This window comes from Loxodonta africana, chromosome 18, assembly GCF_030014295.1.
Source record: "Loxodonta africana isolate mLoxAfr1 chromosome 18, mLoxAfr1.hap2, whole genome shotgun sequence".
Lineage (NCBI taxonomy): Eukaryota > Metazoa > Chordata > Mammalia > Proboscidea > Elephantidae > Loxodonta > Loxodonta africana.
The window spans coordinates 62,246,001-62,267,040 of NC_087359.1; the positions used below are offsets into that span (position 1 = coordinate 62,246,001).

General features: G+C 39.9%; 1 protein-coding gene across 1 annotated transcript in view; it reads left to right on the top strand.

Annotated features, from left to right (window-relative positions):
- Positions 1 to 19,044, top strand: part of GLOD4 (glyoxalase domain containing 4) — a 20,198-nt gene extending 1,154 nt beyond the window's left edge. Inside the window, 8 exon segments of the mRNA XM_003416803.4 lie at positions 2,354 to 2,403; positions 2,974 to 3,094; positions 8,606 to 8,750; positions 13,002 to 13,138; positions 14,500 to 14,586; positions 14,846 to 14,959; positions 15,049 to 15,135; positions 17,580 to 19,044. Coding sequence (XP_003416851.2) covers positions 2,354 to 2,403; positions 2,974 to 3,094; positions 8,606 to 8,750; positions 13,002 to 13,138; positions 14,500 to 14,586; positions 14,846 to 14,959; positions 15,049 to 15,135; positions 17,580 to 17,645 — 807 coding nt within the window. The 3' untranslated portion in view covers positions 17,646 to 19,044.
- Positions 19,045 to 21,040: the final 1,996 nt, after the last annotated feature.

Below are 21,040 nucleotides of genomic sequence, written 5' to 3' on the forward strand. Positions count from 1 at the left end.
TTAGGTGCTAACTGTATGCCCGCCCACGTTCTTTCATTCAAGTATATTCACAGATACGTATTGAGCTCCTGCCCCTGATGAACTTACAGTCTAGTGGGAAAGACAGTAGACAAAAAGTTATATAAGGCTCTTCTAAGTAACAGTAGCTCAGTCTTTTCCTGTTTGGAGCCTTTGGTTTTAGAAATCCACTATTCAAAGTTCAGCTTCTATCAGGGCTGGTTTGAAAGGTCTCTTTTGGATGACTCAGGTTCGCTCAGGCTCAGACTCTCAAAAGTTCAGATCTAAGTACGAGGTCAGAACCCATTCACCCTCCCACTCTCCAGCCTCCCGAAGCGGCCTCTCTCCAGTTGTGAGTCTGCAGGGACCCCTGAGCTGGAAAATGCAAGTGAAGGCTTCTGGGGAGCCCCTGGTCAGGTGGGAGATAGGGAACATACCAACAAAGAAAGACATTAGAGGCGCAGGAGTGCAAGTTAGTTTAGAAGATCGAGAGTGCAAAAGGGGTTATCTGAATTCATCGGTCTTGTTTTTTCTTTAAGTAACTAGGTGAAAATAAATATCTGTCCTCAATTAGATCTCATGGCCTGGGACGAAATGGGTGTGGGAGTTGGATTTGTATGTAACCATTATGGAAGGCAGAATTTGATAGATGATACCCAGAAACCCACAAAGCACTCCCTTACAGTTTCCTCCTTGTTCAAAGGGTTATTGTGAAGATTAAACAAGTTCTTATATGTAAAGTGCTAGTAAAGTCAGTATTTGACACATGTCATGTGTTATATGGGAGCCCCTGGGTGGCGCAAATGGTTAAGAGCTTGGCTACTAACCAAAGGTTGGTGGTTTGAACCCACCCAGAGGCACCTCAGAAGAAAGGCCTGGCAGTCCATTTCCCAAAGATTATTGCCATTGAAAACCCAATGGAGTGCAGTTCTACTCTGAAACACATGGGGTCATGAGTCACAACCTACATGAGGCAACTTTGTTTTTTAATGTGTTATGTAAGTGTTATATAATGTGTTATTAAAAAAAAAAAAAACATAGCAGAGACATTTAGATATCTGCATATTCAAAGTTTGCTTCTACTGGGGCTGTTTTGGGTGACCTGGAGAGTCAGGAAATAATTTATGGAGATCTCTGAAGATAGGTAGGATTTCCAGGAGCCAAGATTAGAGGGAGAAGTTATACAGGAAAAACTGAATAGCCAAGGCAAAGATAAGACATGTTTGGGAAACACCACTGGTTTTATATGCCTTTAGCTTGGATCAGAAACCCTGGTGGCGTAGTGATTAAGTGCTACGGCTGCTAAGCAAGGGGTCAGCAGTTCAAATCCGCCAGGTGCTCCTTGGAAACTCTATGGGGCAGTTCTACTCTGTCCTGTAGGGTCGCTATGAGTCGGAATTGACACTGGGTTTTTTTGGGTTTAGCTTAGGTCATGTATAGTTGAAGTTGAGGAGGTGAAATTTTCAAGACAAGTAGTTTGAGACCGATTCTGATAGTATTTTGAATACTACGTAAAGGAATTTGAATTTCATGTCATAGTAGGAGCTCTCCCACGTTTTCGAATAGGGCAGTGATATAATCAGAGCTGTATTTTAGGGACATAATTCTATGATGGTATTAAGGAAGGAGATCAGTTAAGATGATGTTTTATGGTCTATGAGAGAAATGATGGGAGCTTGAACTGGAGCAGTAGCTGAGGGAATCAAAAGGTAAAACAGAAATTAACACACTGAGAGGCCTACTATATACTAGGTTCTGTTTTAGATGCTTTAAAAAAAAACAAAACCCATTGCCATCGAGTTGATTCCAACTCCTAGCGACCCTATAGGACAGACTAGAACTGCCCCATAGGGTTTCCAGGGAGCCCCTGGTGGATTCAAACTGCTGACCTTTAGGTTAGCAATTGTAGCTCTTAACCACTACACCCCCCCCCGCCCCCCCCCCAGGGTTTCCAGATGGTTTACTAAGTTATCCGTTTTCATAACGTATTACTGAGACTGAGACTGAGATCCTAAGCAGCTTACTCAGGGTTACACAGCTACTAAATGACAGCCAGAATTCCAAATCAGATTTCTGTGATGCCGAAGGCCACGCTTGACCTACTACACAGCACTGCCTTCCATCTAAACAGATTTTACAGCTTGCTTGATTGCCTGACCCTTGGTGTCAAGCTGTTCTTCCTTACCTCTATTGCCTCTAGCCTGGGAAAGGTATAAAGCTAATTTTCTTTTGGTTTGTTTATTTTATAAGTGAAGCTTACAAGTGATGATCTCTGTTTTTTACATTTCAGTTTGTGCTGAACATGCTGTGTGCAACACTAGTAAAACTTTACAATTTATTCTAATTCCCTTTCCAGATTCTGCGGCATGAGGAATTTGAAGAAGGCTGCAAAGCTTCCTGTAATGGGTATGACACCTGGTTTCTTAAAATCCCCTTTAGGCTCTGAATAACCCTGGAGAATCAGAAGGCAGTTTCTCAGAGTGAGTATAAGGCAGTAGAATCCTGAGGAGCAATAAATTAGGGCGGTGGCTTCAAGAACACAAAACATGCTGTGGATGAAACAATGTCTATTGAATATCTCTTAAGTTTTGTAGCCATGGCAGGCTGGAAAATTCCCAGGCAATTGCAGGTGTGTTGACTGATAAGCCAAAAAAATAAACGAAGGTCAGTTTGGAGAACTGTCTTGATAGGATTTTGTCTCTTGCTCTTTTAAAAGAAAAGGTAAATGAAACTAAACCTGGAGTAAGTTCCCTCAGGTGGTCTTTGAAGCTTGTAGTGAGGGGACCCACAAGCACTAAGAGGAAGCGCTGTCCACAGCTGCCGTGGGCACCATTTGAGGTCATCTCATCCTTACAGGGACTCAGAGGATGGGGGGGGGGGCTGCCTGTTTGTGTGGCCAAGAGTTGTTTGGGGGAGGCCTGAGGCACATTCTGCCTGTGGCCACAGGGTTCGTTTACGGTGCTTTCATTCTTCTAGGCCTTACGATGGGAAATGGAGTAAAACCATGGTGGGATTTGGGCCTGAGGATGGTCATTTTGTCGCAGAGCTGACTTACAATTATGGCATCGGAGGCTACAGACTTGGCAATGACTTCATGGTGACTATCATTTTGTCCTAGCAGATTTTTGACTATACCTTCTGTGGAGATGACGGGTACAGTGTTAGGTGTGATGACAACTGAATTGATGGTGTTTTGGTGCAGTTTAGTGATTGTTTTTATAATGTTTTCTCTTAGAAAAAAAGGACTGCTGGGCATCCCTAGCTGCTGGGCGTCCCTTGCTCAGTACGTCAGGGTGAAATGTCTTCTCCCAATGTATGGAGTCAAGCGTAAGCCTTGGCGACAGTGCTGAGGGACATGAGATTCCTCTTGGGGAATGGCTGAACTCCTGGGGGTGGGAAGGGGGTCGGGGTGGGTGCAGAGATGTTGGTGTGTTCAGGTCCTGATCACCATCCAGAGAATATTTTCTCTCTAGTGGACTGTTATGACATGCCTGGGCTGGGCTGTTATGACTAATCCCATCCAGAGAAAAGTCTGTGAAGGTTTTAAGGCTAAAAAGTAGTCGAAGGTATTATATGCATTGCACTCATTCATTAAAAAGTTATTGTACACCTATAATAATAATAATAATATCATTTATTGAGCAGTTACTGTGTGCTAGGTATAAGGTCACCAGGCCCAAGTACTTAGCGAGATAGGAGTAACTAATTTTTACTCAGAATCTACTGAGTAAAATCTGCTACATGCTAGATGTTTTACTTTGGGTGATTTGGACCTCTCTATCCCTGTAAAAAAAAAAAAAATTTTTTTTTTTTTTATACCTGTTACCTCATCTATAAAATGATAATGACTTCTATCTGGAAATGCCCTAATTTCACCATCATGTTTGAGAGACAGTTTTGCTGGATGTATAATTCTTGGCTGGCAATTTTTTTCCTTGAGGGCTTTCTATATATGTCATCCCGCTGCCTTCTTGCCTGCATGGTTTCTGCTGAGTAGTCAGAGCTTAGTCTTATTGACTCTCCTTTGTAAATCACTTTTCATTTATCCCTAGCCACTCATAAAATCCCCTCTTTATCATTGATTTTGGCAAGTTTTATTATAATGTCTTAGTGACTTTCTTCTGGGATCTACCTTGTGTGGGGCTCGATGAGCTTCTTGGATAGATATCTTCTCATCTTTCATGACATCAGGGAAGTTTTCTGCCAATAAATCTTCAACAATTCTCTCTGTGTTTTCTATTACACCTGTCCCCCTCCCCCCTTTCTGGTACTCCAACCACTCATAGGTTATTCCTCTTGATAGAATCCAACATAGTTCTTAGGGTGTCTTCATTTTTTTTTAATTCTTTTATCTGATTTTTCCTCAAATCAGTTGGTGTCAAGTGCTTTATCCTCAATCTCACTTATTCTGACTCCCATTGCCTCAATTCTGCTCTAATGACTTTCTATTGAGTTGTCTAACTTGGAAATTTTATTGTTAATCTTTTGAATTCCTGTTTGCTGTCTCTGTATGGATTCTTGCAACCTGTTAAATTTGTCCTTATGGTCTTGTAGAACCTTCTTAAGTTCCTCCATTGCGTTATCTGTGTGTTCCTTGGTTCTGCATTTTGCCTGATCTCCTTCCTGATCTCTCGAAGAGCTCTGTATATTAATCTTTTGATTCTACCTCCAGTATTTTCAAAAACTTATCTTCCTTTAGAAGGTTTCTTGATTCTTTGTTTTGGGTGCTTGCTGAAGCCATCGTGGTCTACCTCTTTATGTGATTTGAGTTTTTTTTTTTTAATTGTGCTTTAAGTGAAAGTTTATAGTTCAAGTTAGTTTCTCATATAAAAATTTATACACAAATTGTTATGTGACCCTAGTTGCTCTCCCTGTACTGTGGTAGCACACTCCTCCTTATCCACCCTGTATTTCTCGTGTTCATTCAACCAGCTCCTGTCCCTTTCTGCCTTCTCATCTCGCCTCTAGACAGGAGCTGCCCATTTGGTCTCATGTATCTACTTGAGCTAAGAAGCACACACTTCGTAAGTATCATTTTATGTCTTATTGTCCAGTCTAATCTTTATCTGAAGAGTTGGCTTTAGGAATGGTTTTTGTTTGGGGCTAACAGAGTTTGGGGGCCACATCTTCTGGGGTCCCTCCAGTCTCAGTCTGACCATTTAATCAGGTCTTTTTACTTGAATTTGAGTTCTGCACCCCACTTTTCTCCTGCCGTGTCAGGGACTGTCGTGTTCCCTACCCTATCATTGGTGGTAGCCAGGCTCCGTCTAGTTCTTCTGGTCTCAGGCTGATGGAGTCTCTGGTTTATGTGGCCCTTTCTGTCTCTTAGGCTAATATTTTCCTTATGTCTTTGGTGTTCTTCATTCTCCTTTGCTCCAGGTGGGTTGGACCAATTGATGTATCTTAGATGCCCACTTGCTAGTGTTTAAGACCCCAGATGCCACTCACTAAAATGGATTGCAAAACAATATCTTAATAAACTTTGTTATGCCAATTGACCTAGATGTCCCCTGAAACCATGGTCCCCAGACCCTTGCCCCAGCTACTCTGTCCCTCAGACTGGTTGTATTCAGGAAACTTCTTAGCTTTTGGTTTAGTCCAGTTGTGCTGACTTCCCCTGTATTGTGTGTTGTCCTTCCCTTCACCTAAGATAAGTCTTGTCTACTATCGAGTTAGTGAATATCCCTCTCCCTCCCTCCCCACCCTCATAACCATCAAAGAATGTTTTCTTCCGTGTTTAAACCTTTTATTGAGTTCTTGTAATAGTGATCTCGTACCATAGTTGTCCTTTTGTGACCGACTAATTTCACTCAGCATAATGCCTTCCAGATTCATCCATGTTATGAGATGTTTCGTGGATTTATCATTGTTCTTTATCGTTGTGTAGTATTCCATCGTGCGAATATACCATAATTTGTTTATCCACTCATCCATTGATGGGCACCTAGGTTGTTTCCAACTTTTTGCTGTTGTGAACAGTGCTGCAATGAATATGAGTGTGCATATTATGTGATGGGCCTTATTTCTCTAGGATATATGCCAAAGAGTGGGATTGGTGGATTGTATGGTACTTTTATTTCTAGCTTTTTAAGGAAGCTCCAAATTGATTTCCAAAATGGTTGTCCCATTTTACATTACCTTTAGCGGTGTATAAGTGTTCTAGTCTGCCTACAACCTCTCCAACATTTATTGTGCTTTTTTGATTAATACTAGCCTTGTTGGTAAGATAATTATCTCATTGTAGTTTTTATTTGCATTTCTCTAATGCCTAATGATCATGAACATTTCCTCATGTATCTGTTAGCTGCCTGAATATCTTCTTTGGTGAAGCGCCTATTCATATCTTTTGCCCATTTTTTAATTGGGTTGTTTGTCTTTTTGTTGTTGAGGTTTTGCAGTATCTTGTGGATTTTAGAGATTAAATGCTGATTGGATTTGTCATAGCCACAAACTTTTTCCCAGTCTGTAGGTTGTCTTTTTACTCTTTTAGTGAAGTCTTTGGATGAGCCATAAGTGTTTGATTTTTAGGAGCTCCCCGTTATCTAGTTTCTCTTCTGGCGTTTGTGCGTTGGTAGTGATGTTTTATATTCTGTTTATGCCAAGTATTAGGGCTACTAGCATTGTCCCTATTTTTTCTCCATGGTCTTTATCGTTTTAGATTTTATATTTAGGTCTTTGATCCATTTTGAGTTAGTTTTTGGGCGTGGTGTGAGGTATGGGTCTTGTTTCATTTTTTTGCAGATGGATATCCAGTTCTGCCAGCACCGTTTGTTAAAGACTGTCTTTTCTCCAGTTAATGGACTTTAGGCTGTTGTCAAATATCAGTTGCTCATAGGTAGATGAATTTATGTCTAGATTCTCAATTCAATTCCATTGGTCTATGTATCTGTTGTCGTGCTAATTCCAGGCTGTTTTGACCACTGTGGTGATATAATAGCTTCTAAAATCAGGTAGTATGAGGCTCCCACTTTGTTCTTCTTCTTCAGTAATGCTTTACTTATCCAGGGCCTCTTTCCTTTCCATATGAAGTTGGTGATTTGTTTCTCCATTTCATTAAAAAATGCCACTGGAATTTGGATCGGGATCGCCTTATATCTATAGATCACTTTGGGTAGAATAGACATGTCTGTTTAGATGTTTAATAGCTGAGATAAAAACCGTAAGGTCCTTATCTAATCTTTCAAGTTGCTGTTGTCAATTCAGTCCCATATAGATAGATCTTAAAAGAGCATGATATTCAAGGCAGACATTCTTTACTAGTTAAGCTAAACTATTGTTTGGTTTTAAGACGACTTCAGGGGATAATTTTCATTTAAGGTTTAAAGATTATCTCAGGGCAGTAGTTTCAGGGGTTCATCCAGCCTCCATGGCTCTAGAAAGTCTGGATTCCATGAGAATTTTAAATTCCGTTCTGCCTTTTACCCCTTTTGGTCAGGATTTGTCTATAGAATCTTTGATCAAAATGTTTAGTAATGGTAGCTGGGCACCATCCAGTTCTGGTCTTATGGCAATGGAGGCAACAATCTGAATGAGTTTTGAAGGAATAGCAGAAGTCCTTCCCCAAAGCCTCCTGGCTGATGTCTTGATTCTGGCCTTGTGAAACCCTGTGTAGAGAACTCAGTTGAGCCACATTGGACTTCTGACCTGCAGAACTGTGAATTAATAAATGGATGTTGTTTTAAGAGACCCACCCACCCACCCCCAAAAAAGTAGAATTTTAAAAATTGCTTTGATATGGAGAAGTCTATGCTGTGGTAACTCTCAGAAATAGAATTCAACCAAGACTTGGTGGAGAAGGTTCCCAGAGGAACCAAAGTCTAAGATAAGACCCAAATGATGAGTGGAAGTTAGTTAGGTGCAGGGGGAACTATTTGATGCAGGAGGAGTACCATGTATAAAAGGCTGGAAGCAAAAGAACAGGGAACCTGAAAACTGTTCATCTGGCTGGGGCCTAGAGTTTGAAGTGGGGAGATGTATAAAATCAGGCTAAAGAGAAGTATGTAAGAGCCACGTCTGTAGGAGTCTTGTATGTTGAGTTTGGAATTTATCTAGAGGTCAGTGAAGAGCTATCAAACACTTTTAAGCCTGGTATAAAGCGATCACATGTGTCCTTCGGAGAGTTGACTCAGGCTGCAGCATGGATGATGTTTTGGCAAGACTGGAGGCACAAAGACTGTTTTCCAAGCTAGAGATGAGTCTGGCCTTATCACTTGAAAGCATAAGTACATATTTTTAGGTACTTTGATTAAATTTAAAGAATATTTTGATAGCAGAAATTGTTTAAAAATAAAAACAGAACATCTCACAGTATGGACTTTAGTTGGACAATGTAAGATCAGAATTTCTCTGGCTGGACCTTTAAAAATAAGGGATTGTCTTTGATATAAAATTAAACTTCCCTGACATTTTAATTTCTCTTCTACGATTTATGAATGTTTGGATCTTTGTGGGCAAAAAAATGTGTAACACATATTTTAAAATCGCTAGAAGAAAATTTTGAATGCCAGTGAAAATTTAGGTGAATTGAGCTGAAGGCAGTGGGGTTTTGCTTCATCATCTTGCTCTGATTATATGCACTAACACTCGGTGATGTTATTGTCTGCCATAGGGTATCACCCTGGCTTCTAGCCAGGCTGTCAGCAATGCCAGGAACATGGAGTGGCCGCTCAGCGAAGTTGCAGAAGGTGTTTTTGAAACCGAGGCCCCAGGAGGATATAAGTTCTATTTGCAGAATCGCGATCTCCCTCAGTCAGGTAATTATACTGGGACTAGTAGAAGACTTGCCTAAAGGCATTTTTGTTGGAAGGAGAGAGGGAGCCAGATTTTTTTCTCCTGTAGAGTCTTTTTATATTGAAATGACATGTCTTTCCAATGCCAGCGTTTCTGTCTGTTCTCTGAGACATGATATTCTCATCTCAGAACTTTGGTGTATAACTATAGGGCATCTAGACGGTTCTACTGGTAATGTATCTGTTTAGGGTACTTTCTACTGTGAGTGACAGAAAACCCAACTCAAACTAGTTTAAACAGTAAGAAAATTTATTAGCTCATAGGTCAGGAATTCTGTGGTACGAAGGTCTCAAGGTTAGTTGACTCAGCAGTGACATGAAGAGCCCTTATCTTCTTTCTACGTTCCTAGAGCTAATTCCTTGTGGGCGTAGGAGGCCTGCCAGTAGCAGTTAGGGCTGCATGCTCTCACGTTCTCATCTGGTAGGAGAGAGAGAGACTGGCTTCCTGTTGCTCTCTTTGTAAAAGCAGAACAGAACTTTCCAGAATCTTCTACCAGACTTCCAGGTGAGATTCAATTCACTTTCCTGCATCTGAACCAACCCCTGGCAAGAGAATTAGGATTCTTCTGAGACCGGTCAGTCACACCCCTGGAGCTGAGGTCAGTTTCCCAAATAACAGTGCTGGTACTCAGAGAGTGAGAGATGGAAGGGAAGTCAGGAGGCCTCACTGGCTGCCACAGGTAACGGGCAGCTTGGCATTGCATGCTTTATTTACTGCAAGGGACCCTCGCCATAGGTGTATTTAATTCCCGCAAATTCTGCCGCCTGCCCTGCCAAAACAAAAATGAAAGAAGAGGAAAAAATACTGGTGAATAGCGAGGGCAGTTCTCCCCACCTTCTTCTTCAGTGAACACATGCCCCTAAGTGGACCTGAAGTGGAAGATGCATGTTCTCTTTCCTTCACTGGTTGGCCTAGGCCCCAAATGGCCCTCATGCTGAGTCCAACTTATTGCTACATCTTTTTCATCTGACGCTCAACGAAAGAAACGGCAATCCATTCCGGTATGGGAGCTTCATGGGACTTACTGACAGGTGGTATTTCTGTACTCTGCCAGCGATTTGAGGGATTTTTATGGTTATTTTTGTTCATGGGTAATAATTGCTTTATATATTGACTTTAAGACTTGACTCCTACAACTAACTCCACTGTATTTTTTTCCCCCTAGTTGGTGTTTAAATACTTAAAAGAGGAGGAGGGCATGGGAGTTACTGCTTAAGGGGTACTGAGTTTTTGTTTGGGGTGTGAAAAACTTTGGCAAACAGATAGTGGTGATGGTTGCAAAACATAGTGAATGTGATTAACGTCATTGAATTGTACCCTTAAAAATGGGAAATTTTTTTTGTTATATATATTTTACTACAATAAAATTTTTTTTTAATACTTAAAACAGTAGTGAGCCCTACAAACTTGTCTTTTATCATCCTTAGGAATGATACTTTCATATGGGCAGTAATCTCTTAATAGTAATAACATAGTCAGGTCTTTCATTCCAGCTGTCATCTATTCTTCCTTTGAATCATTCACTCCAGTGTTGCTTTTGGAAGAAATGGGAAAAACTAAAATTGAGTCTGCCAGGCACAGGCACCTGTGAGGAATACCTTGCCTCAGTCATGGCACTGCTATTCCAGCAAACAGACCAAGGCAATGAAACTTCAAAAATGAATAGATCAGATTTATCAAATTGTCAGATTTAAGTTTGGAACAGGCCTTCAGAAAGTCTTTTTACAATATAAAAAGTTTCCAAGAATGTTAAGGGTTTTTAATATAACTTTTATTCTTTTCAGAGTCTTGGTGGCGCAGTGGCTGGGAGCTCGGCTGCTAACCCAAAGGTCAGCAGTTTGAATCCACAGGCCTTGGAAACCCTATGGGGCAGCTCTGCTCTGTCCTATAGGGTTGCTTTGAGTTGGAATTGACTCAATGGCAATGGGTTTGGTTTTGGTTTCTTTTTACAAAATTAATTTTTTTTCTAGATAGATAAGCAAAGAAAATAGCACCCATGTATCCAGAGATAACCACTGCTAACATTGTCGAGTGTATCTATTCTGTCTTTTATCAAAAGAAATAAATACATAAATATATTCATATTCCATTGTAGAGATTCTGTTGTATTGCCTTATAGGAGTGTAAACAATTCTCTCATGTTGCATAGTTCTGTTTTTCTAGTATTTCATTATTATGAACAAAACTGTGACGAATGTCTTTGTGATGAAAGCCCTTCCTGTATCCACAATTATTTCATTAATTACTTTAGTTATTTCTTTAACTGTTCTTTGAAAAGCAACGTTCTTTTTTTTTTTTAGTTTCATTTGTTGTTGCTGAGAATATATACAACAAACCGTACACCAGTTCAACAGGTTCTACATGTACAATTCAGTTACATTGGTCGTATTCTTTGAGTTGTGCAACTATCCTCACCCCCCTTTTTTGGGGTTGTTCCTCCCCCATTAACATAAACTCACTGCTTCCTAAGGTTGCATTCTGATCTCTTGAGTTGCTGTTGTTAATTTGATCCCATATAGATAGATCTTAAAAGAGCATAATGCTCAAGGCAGATAATTTTTACTAGTTAAGCTAAACTACTGTTTGGTTCTAAGAAGACTTCAGGGGATATTTTCAGTTTAAGGTTTAAAGATTATCCCAGGGCAATAGTTTCAGGGGTTCATCTAACCTTCATGGATCCAGAAAGCCTGGAGTCCATGAGAATTTGAAATTCTGTCCTGCATTTCCCCCTTTTTGATCAGGATTCTTTAGAACCTTTGATTAAAATGTTCAGTAATGGTAGCTGGGCACGTTCCAGTTTTTATGGTCTCATGGCAAAGGAGGCAGTTGTTCATGGAGGCAATTAGCCACACATTCCATACCCTCTTCCTCTTCCTGACTCTCCTTCTTCCTCTGTTGCTCCAGGTGAATAGAGACCAGTTATTATCCTTGGATGGCCACTTGCAAGCTTTTAAGACCCCAGGCACTATGCAACGAACTAGGAGGTAGAACAGAAGCACTAAACATGTTAGTAGGCCAGTTAACTGGGATGTCCCATGAAACCATTGATCCTAAACCTCCAAACCATGAAACCAAATCCCATGAGGTTTTTGGTTGTACATGAGCAATCTCGGCAGCTACTGTTTTTTTTTGTTGTTGTTGTTGGTCATTGTTGTAAATACATCTATCACACAGTTTTGACAATTCAACTTTTTACAGGTGTACAATTTATTGGCAGCAACTACAGTAATCAGCTGTGCAACCCTACCTGTAATCAACGCAATTTTTCTATCACTGTTAACCTCTTTCTCTTCTTTCCTGCCCCTGGTAGCCACTAATAAACTTTGTTCTGTATACATTTCCCTTTTCTTGTCTTTTTATATAAATGAGGTCATATAATATCTGTTTTTGTGATTAATTTCATGGGATATTCATTTTTAAGGCTTTTGATACATTTTGTGAAATCGTTACCCAGAAATGTCCTGATTTACACTTTACTACTGTGTCTGGGTTTACTGTATAGATTATATATGATTGTGATTTGTCCCCTGCACTGTCATTAACACTGTGTTACTGTTAAAATTGTTTGCCCGCCAGATAACAAAACATTTCATTTGAATTCTAATTTTCTTCCATTATTTGTGAGTTTAATGTTTTCTCATATTTCATTGACTATTGCGATTTCTTCTTTTGTGAATTACTGTTTTGTGCCTTTTTCCTATTTTCCTAGGATAGCCGTCTTTTTCCTATTAACGTTTAAAGGCATATTAAGGACAGTCACTTTTTGTCATATATGTTGCAAAAAAATTTTCCTGCCTTGTTGTTTGCTCCTTAATTGTAGTTCATAAATTGAATTTTTGTTGTTGTTCTCTAGGAGTTTCCAATTTTGTATACTTAACCTAGCAAACTTTTATCCTTTATGGTTTTTCTATCTTTGGAATCAGGTTTAGTGAAAAATTTTCCCCCACCCCAAAATTACATCAATAACCACCTGTTAATTTAGTGTTTTCATGTTTTAATTTTTTTAATTTAATCCTTTTATGTAACTTTTTGCACCAAATGATTAGTTGGTTATTGTAGTGTCATTTATTGAATAATGTGCCCTTTCCTACGGGTTTAAAATCCCCTTCTTGTCATAGCTAAGCTCTTACGTGCACTTGAGTCTATTCTGAACTTTCTATTCTGTCCCATTGAACTACCTTGTCTATTGTGCTGACTGTCTTACTACCCTGCAGATCCTGTATTAAAGGTAACTCTAGCAGTGTCTGATCTTCAGAAGTCGTTGAACTACTGGTCTAATCTACTGGGAATGAAAATTTATGAAAAAGATGAACAGAAGCAGAGGGCTTTGCTGGGCTATGCTGACAACCAAGTAAGCAATCTTATAGAGAAATAACTCATTAACTTTGAGTTTGACAAGGAGTCCTGGTGGCGAAGTGGTTAAGCAGTCAGCTGCCAGCTGAAAGATCAGCAGTTCAAATCCACCAGCCGCTCTGTGGGAGAAAGATATGCCAGCCTGCTTCCCTAAAGATTCACGGCCTTGGAAACCCTATGGCACAGTTCTACTCTGTCCTACAGGGTTGCTGTAAGTCAGAATCGACTCAACAGCAGTGGGTTTGAGTTTGACTTACAAGTAAGCTTAACATGAAGGTCGTTCCCATAGTTTGTTCACAGTGACTCAATATTTATACAGATAAACAGAAAAAGATAAAAAATTACTGGTATTTGGGAATATATCCTTTCAGAAGTTGAATTGTAGAGTCAGATATAGACAAAATTTAATGCTGTAGTGATTTCATCATTTAAAAAAAAAAAATGTAACCTGGCATTTGAGCACAATTTAGCCTTTCCACTTTGACCCAGCCCTTCTACTCGTAGGAATGTATTTATGGACATACTCATACATGTGGTAAGGAATGTATTTATGGACGTACTCGTACATGTGCTAAGGAATGTATTTATGGACGTACTCGTACATGTGCTAAGGAATGTATTTATGGACGTACTCGTACATGTGCTAAGGAATGTATTTATGGACGTACTCGTACATGTGCTAAGGAATGTATTTATGGACGTACTCGTACATGTGCTAAGGAATGTATTTATGGACGTACTCGTACATGTGCTGCACAGAGAAATGTGTACAGAAGTTACCTGTGGCAGCACTGTTTGTAACAGCAAGTATTAGAAACAACCTAGTGTCCTGTGGATTAGAGAAATAGTTTATAGCTGATTCATAGAATGCTGTCAGAAAGAATGAGAAAAGACTTTATACACTGATATGGAAATGTTAAGTGGAGAAAAACGAAGGACAGAATAATGTACAAATGATGTGTGTGTGTGAGAGAGAGAGATAGTGAGAATATGAATGTGTCTTGAAGGGTACACACACTGTCAACTGGTCACCTCTGGCCTGAGAGTAGGAGGGAGATTTAGTGCTTACTTTATTTCTTTAGTACTGCTTGGATTTTTTTTTTTACCACATGCATGTATACCAAAAAAGAAAAAGAAAAACCCATTGCCTTGAGTCAATTCTGACTCATAGCCACCCTATAGGACAGAGTAGAACTGCCCAATAGAGGTTCCAAGGAGTACCTGGTGATTTCAAACTGCTGACCTGGCTAGCAGCTGTAGCTCTTAACCAGTACACCACCAGGGTTTCACATGCATGTATAACCTGTCCCAAAATATAAATTAAAAATAAATAAATAAACCCACTTTATTTCCTTTCAGTGTAAGCTGGAGCTACAGGGTATCAAGGGTACGGTTGATCACGCAGCAGCTTTTGGAAGAATTGCCTTTTCTTGCCCCAAAAAAGAGGTAACGTTTACCACTAGATCTTTTGTTTTAAGTTTTGTGACTAGCTAGTTCAACCCAGCTCAGAGCCTTGGCCCTCCCTTCTTCAGGTTCATTCTGATTGTGGCTTTGGATCAAGTTCAGTAGTTGTCCCGAGAGTGGCTGAGATAATAAAATCAAACAAGTGGTGCCTTGGTTCTTTCTGTTTGAGCTGATAACTCCTTCAGGGCTAATGAGGACCATGCCTGACCTTAGCTCACTTTGCTTTTATGTTTTCCTCAAGTTGCCAGACATAGAAGACTTGATGAAAAGGGAGAACCAGAAGATTCTGACTCCCCTGGTGAGCCTGGATACCCCAGGGAAAGCAACAGTACAAGTGGTCATTCTGGCAGACCCTGTAAGTATTACTCAGGACCAGTACAGGCTGCCCTGGGACTTTCTTTCTGAGGTGTCTTTTTGCCAAATTTTTTTTCTCTGTTGGTATAGGATGGACATGAAATTTGCTTTGTGGGGGATGAAGCATTTCGAGAACTTTCCAAGATGGATCCAGAGGGAAGCAAATTGTTGGATGATGTAAGTCTCATTTCCAAATTTACATCAGGGAAGGGCCAGAGCAACAGATTCTAGGTTCTCGTCAGATCCATGTGCTTTTGCTGTTGGGGTGACTTTTGAGCCAGGGACCTATGTCTCCATTGCCACCTATATGATCCCTTATCTGGGCTCAGCATTTGTGCCTTCCCATTACAACAGGCTGCACTGGGGAGCCACTGCCCCTGTATATACCATTATTCTGCTCAGTGAATGGAAATGCCTAGATCCCACCCCCCTCACTTCCTTAGCTCTTTGGTTTTCTCGTCTCCATTCTGCAGCATCAGTCTCTCCCATTCCAGTGAGCTGTTCTCATCAGTACACAAGCAAGCTCTAGTATCTCCCCATCTTTTAAAACCCTGTTATTGACTTCACATCCCCTTTCCATTCACCTTTAAAGCCAGATTTCTCAAAACAAAAACAAAAACAGTCTCCACACCTGTTTCCACTTCTTACCTCCTATTTACATTCCATCCTTTTCTCAACTGGCTCCTGCCACTCAGTGTAATGGCTCTTGTTCAAGTCTTGCCAAATCCAGCCACTGCTTTTCTGTTTTCCTCAAATTGGATTTTTTAGCAGCTTTCAAAGCTATTATTATTATTGTCTCCCCAGCTTCCAGCACTGATGTAACATGTAGCAAGCATTCATTGAGTACTTCATTGAATAATTAAAGGAATGAATCAGTCAGTGAAGCAGTATGTCTGTTACCCAGTCATTCAAGCCAGAATCCTCAGAGTCAGTTTTTTTTTTTAAAAAAAACATTGAATATACTTCTAAATTTTAGAATAGTTTTAATTAAAGTTACACAGGCAGTTTCTCCTCATCCTTAAATTCTGTTAGCTTTTAGTCACCAAGAGCTATGAGCTCTCCCTCCGAGATCTCTTCTGTCTCTCTACTTTCCTTTAGACCCTCACCATCAACTGTAATACTGTGGCAAAGCACCCTGCCGCCTTCCAGTCAGCCCCCCTCCCTGCTGCCAGCATTAGGTTTCCAGAGCATAAATCCAGAAATTTTCAGAACTGTTTAATCCTGTGATAGCTCTGTACTGCCTCCAAGATCTATTCCAAACTCTTTGACAGAGCAGTGTAAAATGTGTATTCCTTCCCTCCTCTCCAGTCTTCTGTGCTGCCTCTCCTACTTAACCCACACCCCATCCTGTGATAGAAACAGTGAACTGTTTATGTTAACTAAAATATGTCTTTCTGCCTCCACCCAAATTTTTTTTTCCTCCCCTCTTCTGCAACTTGTCTTTCAAGATTCAGGAGCTTTTTTGAATTCTCCAAACCAGAGTTCTTTTTATGGCTCCTGAAAGACAGAAACATCTGTATCTTGGTGGGTTTTTTGTGTTTTTTTTTTAAGCTTATCTTTGATTTTTAAAGGCCTTTTATTTTCATCAAAATAAAAAATTAGATAGTACTAAGTTTTTATAGAAATGAAATACAACATTGTCTCGCTCTATCTTTGAGTCCCACTGCCCAGAGGTAACCATGCTCCTCTGTCTCTTCTGGTATTTCCCTTACTGTTTCTAAATAAAATATACATGTATTGCCATTATCTGATTTTCAGTTGCAGACATCATTGTTGACTTCAGGCTGGAAGTAGATAAGTGTTCTGACACTAGTCCTCCAACCCAGTCACTTGCTCCTTTCCTTTCAGCCTGATGTCACTTTGTTCACGGCTCTAGTTTTGCACATGCTCAAAGATGCACACACGTAGACGCTCACACAAAGTAGTGGTTTCCACATCTGAGTCCTCAGCTACTCTATATACTTCTCAAAGCTTCAGCCTACATCTTTACTGCACACCTGCACCCAGCTTAGTACCTAGCTCATAACGGAAACTTTCGTTTTTTTAAGTGTACCTATACTTGCTTTTTGACTTGGCAAATGAATGGCTATCCTTCCCAAAGAGCTATTTAGTATATGCTTTTTTTTTGGTTGTGTTGGACAGAAAGTTTTAAGACACATAGGTTCCAAGCCTGGGCCCTCTGCAAGCTCCTCTCCATGGACTCAACCCTATGGGATAATAGGGTAACATAACTCTTGTGGGAAAATAAATATTATTATTAACAAGGCTTCGTTTTTAATTATGGGGTCAAACTAACCAAACAGTATTTACATCAGTGGAATGGGGTGGGAGGAGGCCGAAGAGCCAAAAGGTCAAATAGCTTTTCATATTTGGTGTCATCAGGCTGAGTCTCAGGAGTACTGAAGATTCTGGAGAGCCTGCCGAGATGCCAGGTGGCAGCATTTTCTGTTCTACCAACAACCCCACAGCCTGGCATGCTGAGCCCCTGCTCTAGCCAATCAGAGCAGTTGAACTCTTGAAATGTTCATTTCTTGCTTGTGAACAGTGCAGTTGGGTATAAAGTGGGCTATTCTCTTTTGCTTTACAGACTTAGAATATATATTCCAATTCTCTTTCTATAGGCAATGGCGGCAGATAAAAGTGATGAGTGGTTTGCTAAACGAAATATACCAAAGGCTTCAGGTTAACGGAAGACCTCACTTGGAAACAAGCATTTGTGACTTCAGCACCCGTGAGCCTGATGCGTCCATTCATGATAAACGCCCTTGCAACTTGGTTGTTTCCTGTACAGGCTAGGAGGCCAGCGTGATGAAGATTTGTGATTTCTAATCTTTGAGAGCTCTGATATGTTACAGATATGAAATCCTGTTATTATTGGTCCAAGTAGAGGTGAACTCTTGCTGTAATCTGCTCTGTCACGGGAATGACACATTCTGTGTGCAACTGTATTAATAACAAATTCTTTTCCCAATATGGGACAGCTGTATGGGATATTACCCTTGGTTGGGGATAGAGGGAATTTTGATGACCTATGAGTGGTGTAAAATTTATGAAAGCACAACTACTCAAATAAACTCTAATCAATCGTTTGTAACAGTAATATTCCCTGCACCTGATAAGGAATCATTACTATTACGCCATCCCAGTGTCTTACTCTGTCAGGTCTTGACATTTAAACAGTGTTAATGTTCCTTGGATGGACCAAAAGATTTGGTTACTTGGCACCCTCGTCATCATCCTTGCTATTTTAAATTTTGAGGAAACAGAGAAGACAGACAGGAAGGGTTTAATGTGCTGAGTGTTGCCACATTCTGGCTCTGTGTTAGTTTCTTTTAATGTTTTCTTGTAGTTTTCTCTTTGGTTCTTTAGAACAAGTAGGTTTTAATCCCTGAAAACAATTATATTGAGTATATCCATTATTAAATTTTTTTGTGTATGTGCTTCTGGTATCAAGCTGTTACACCAGTCTTTGAGAATTTGAGACTTATTGTTTAAAGTGGTAACAGGTTCCAATTTTAGGGAAAAAACTGAAGAGAATTGACCCAGAGGATACAACTTTCAGACTAACATAAAATTACTCCTAGCTTCAGCAGTTCTCCCTTGCTGGCAGGGTAGGGCGTGGAAATTTCTGGGTGAGTTTCAGCACACCTTGTTATAACAGTAACCGTACCTTCACTGAGAGAAAAGAATCTTCATCCTGCTCCAAAACACTTCTCATTCAACTTCAATTTAAATTCTCTAAGGGAAGCAGTTAGGAGTTTCGGAGGAAGCCAAACCCAGTTATATATGCCCCTCCTCTAAGTAATTAGTTCACTTTTGTATACGTGGGCAAATTATATGAATTTTGGCTAATCGGGTAAGCTTCTTGGTGTTCCTTTATACTATGATTTGTGAATTCTCAGATTTTCTATTAGATTAAGTAATGCTGGAGGTTTACCTCTAGTAATACTGTCCTTATGGGGGGAAAAAAAAAGGAAACAAATTTTTCCAATGTACTACGCTACTGTGTCATGTGGACTTGTAAGTTTGTTAAAATAAGTGGTTTATGTAAGTACTGAATGACTAAAGAACACATACTAAATTCTGTATCTGTCGTATCTTTTATTTTAACACACCAAAAAATTTTTTCTCCTAAATATCCAGCCACACATGATAGAGGGCACCATGCATGATAGAAGTTAATGCCACTGTCCACCTGGCACATTTTGGTCTTTTGATATCAGCCTCCTTTTATTTAGCTCGTTGCCCACCTTTTCTTCCCTTGTTGCAATCTTTAGTATTTTATTCTTCCTAAAACCATTTAGTGTACAGCTTGGGACTTTTACCAAAGAATCCAGAAGTTTGACTTCTGCACAGTTCGTCTGCTATTAAAGCAAAAGTTACAATTACTTTCCCACTTCTGGGGATGGTGTAATCAATTAGAAAAGGTTATAAGAAGATGGTTTTGCCCAGGCTACTGTTCTAAGCCGATGAAGTTGGAAAGCTCTTTTGTTTCTCTAGAGTTACATTTTCAGAGTAGTAATTTTGTTACTTTAATTGAGAGGTTTTGAAGTCCTAGTATATTAAGTGTAAGTTCAAGCGTGCCTTGAGTTGAAATCCAGAGATGTAGAACGGCAGTGGTGCAGGGGTTCTAGGGTGGCCTGAGAGAGTTAGCTGTCTGAAGGCCACGTCTGCCCGACAGCTTGGTAGGAGTGGCAAAGCCCATGGACATTCAGTGCGCCTTTCTGTGACACTTTTACCCATCTCTCCTGCCACACGTGCCATTGCGGTTTAACAGCCAGTTTTCAGGAGAGCTCCAGCCTGTCCACTGAAAGTGATGAGAGTTAACGGGAAGTTTCCCCATTTTGGTCTAAGATTTCTTACCATTACCCTGTGAGAAATCAACAGGACATTTACTCTGACTTTAATGATCAGTTAAGGAAGTGACCTGACCTCAGATCTCTTTATTAGGTAATAGAGGCACATGGTTCAAAAATCAAAACAATGTAAGAAGGTATACATTGAAAAGTCTTGCTCCTACCCATCCCCATTGACCCCATTTCCCCTGCCCCCATACCAAAAAACCAAACCGTTGCCATCGAGTCAGTTCCAACTCGTAATGACCCCCCGTAGGTAATCAAAATATATTCTAATTTCTCCACACAGAGAAGATTTAACATACTATGTATACTATACCTTGCCTTTTTTTTTTTTTTTTTAAGTAATATATCCTAGAGATCTTGCCTCTCAGTATATAGAAAATTTCTTCTATGGAAATTGATGTCATATTTTACAAATGCAAGCTTCAGATGTTTCCAGTCTTGTTATTCAAACAAAGCTACAATGCTACGGTGAATAATTGTACACCTCTTTTCCTTACTGCTAATTGTGCTTTTCATATTAAAATTGTGTATTTTTCAGAATTGCTTTCTCACACACCCAATCTTAGAATAGAGGCCACTGCTTTTCCTTCTAGATTCAGATGGTCAACTCATTCATTTCTTCCATTCATCATCTGTGGAACTGAGACATCCTGGAATTATTTTCAATGACTTCCACTTTGTGATAACTATCTAATTATCCCGAGATAGTAGTTAATCTGGTGGATATTGATAAACAAGATTTTGTTTTTAAAAGTGAAGAGGAGGGTACGTGAAGGACAGTTGCCTGAGGAGGATGGGTTAGGTTTTTGTTTTTAGGCATTCATTTTTATATAGTCATGGGATAAACCACAAGTGTTCTCTGCCCTCCTAATTATGGCAATTTTTTACTTTATCAGGTTTCATAATGATTTCCAGAATGGTACAGCTACAACAAGAGCTTCTAAATTGACACCATATTTTGTATTAAGAAGCTTATTATTATTTGATGTGACGCCTGTCCCTAACAGCATCAAATTGTATTCATAATTCCCCCAGAGAACAGCACTGCTGTTCTGCAGTGTGGCTCTTGCCCATTTACAGGCCATAAGAAGTAATTTTTTGGCCACTGTGGACTTCTGGGTGTACTTCATTCTTAGTTTACTTGTCTGTAGCAGCTTCTTGCAAATATATGGACAGAGATCTTGAAGATACCTGGTGACACTTGGTTTTCTTTGTTGCCT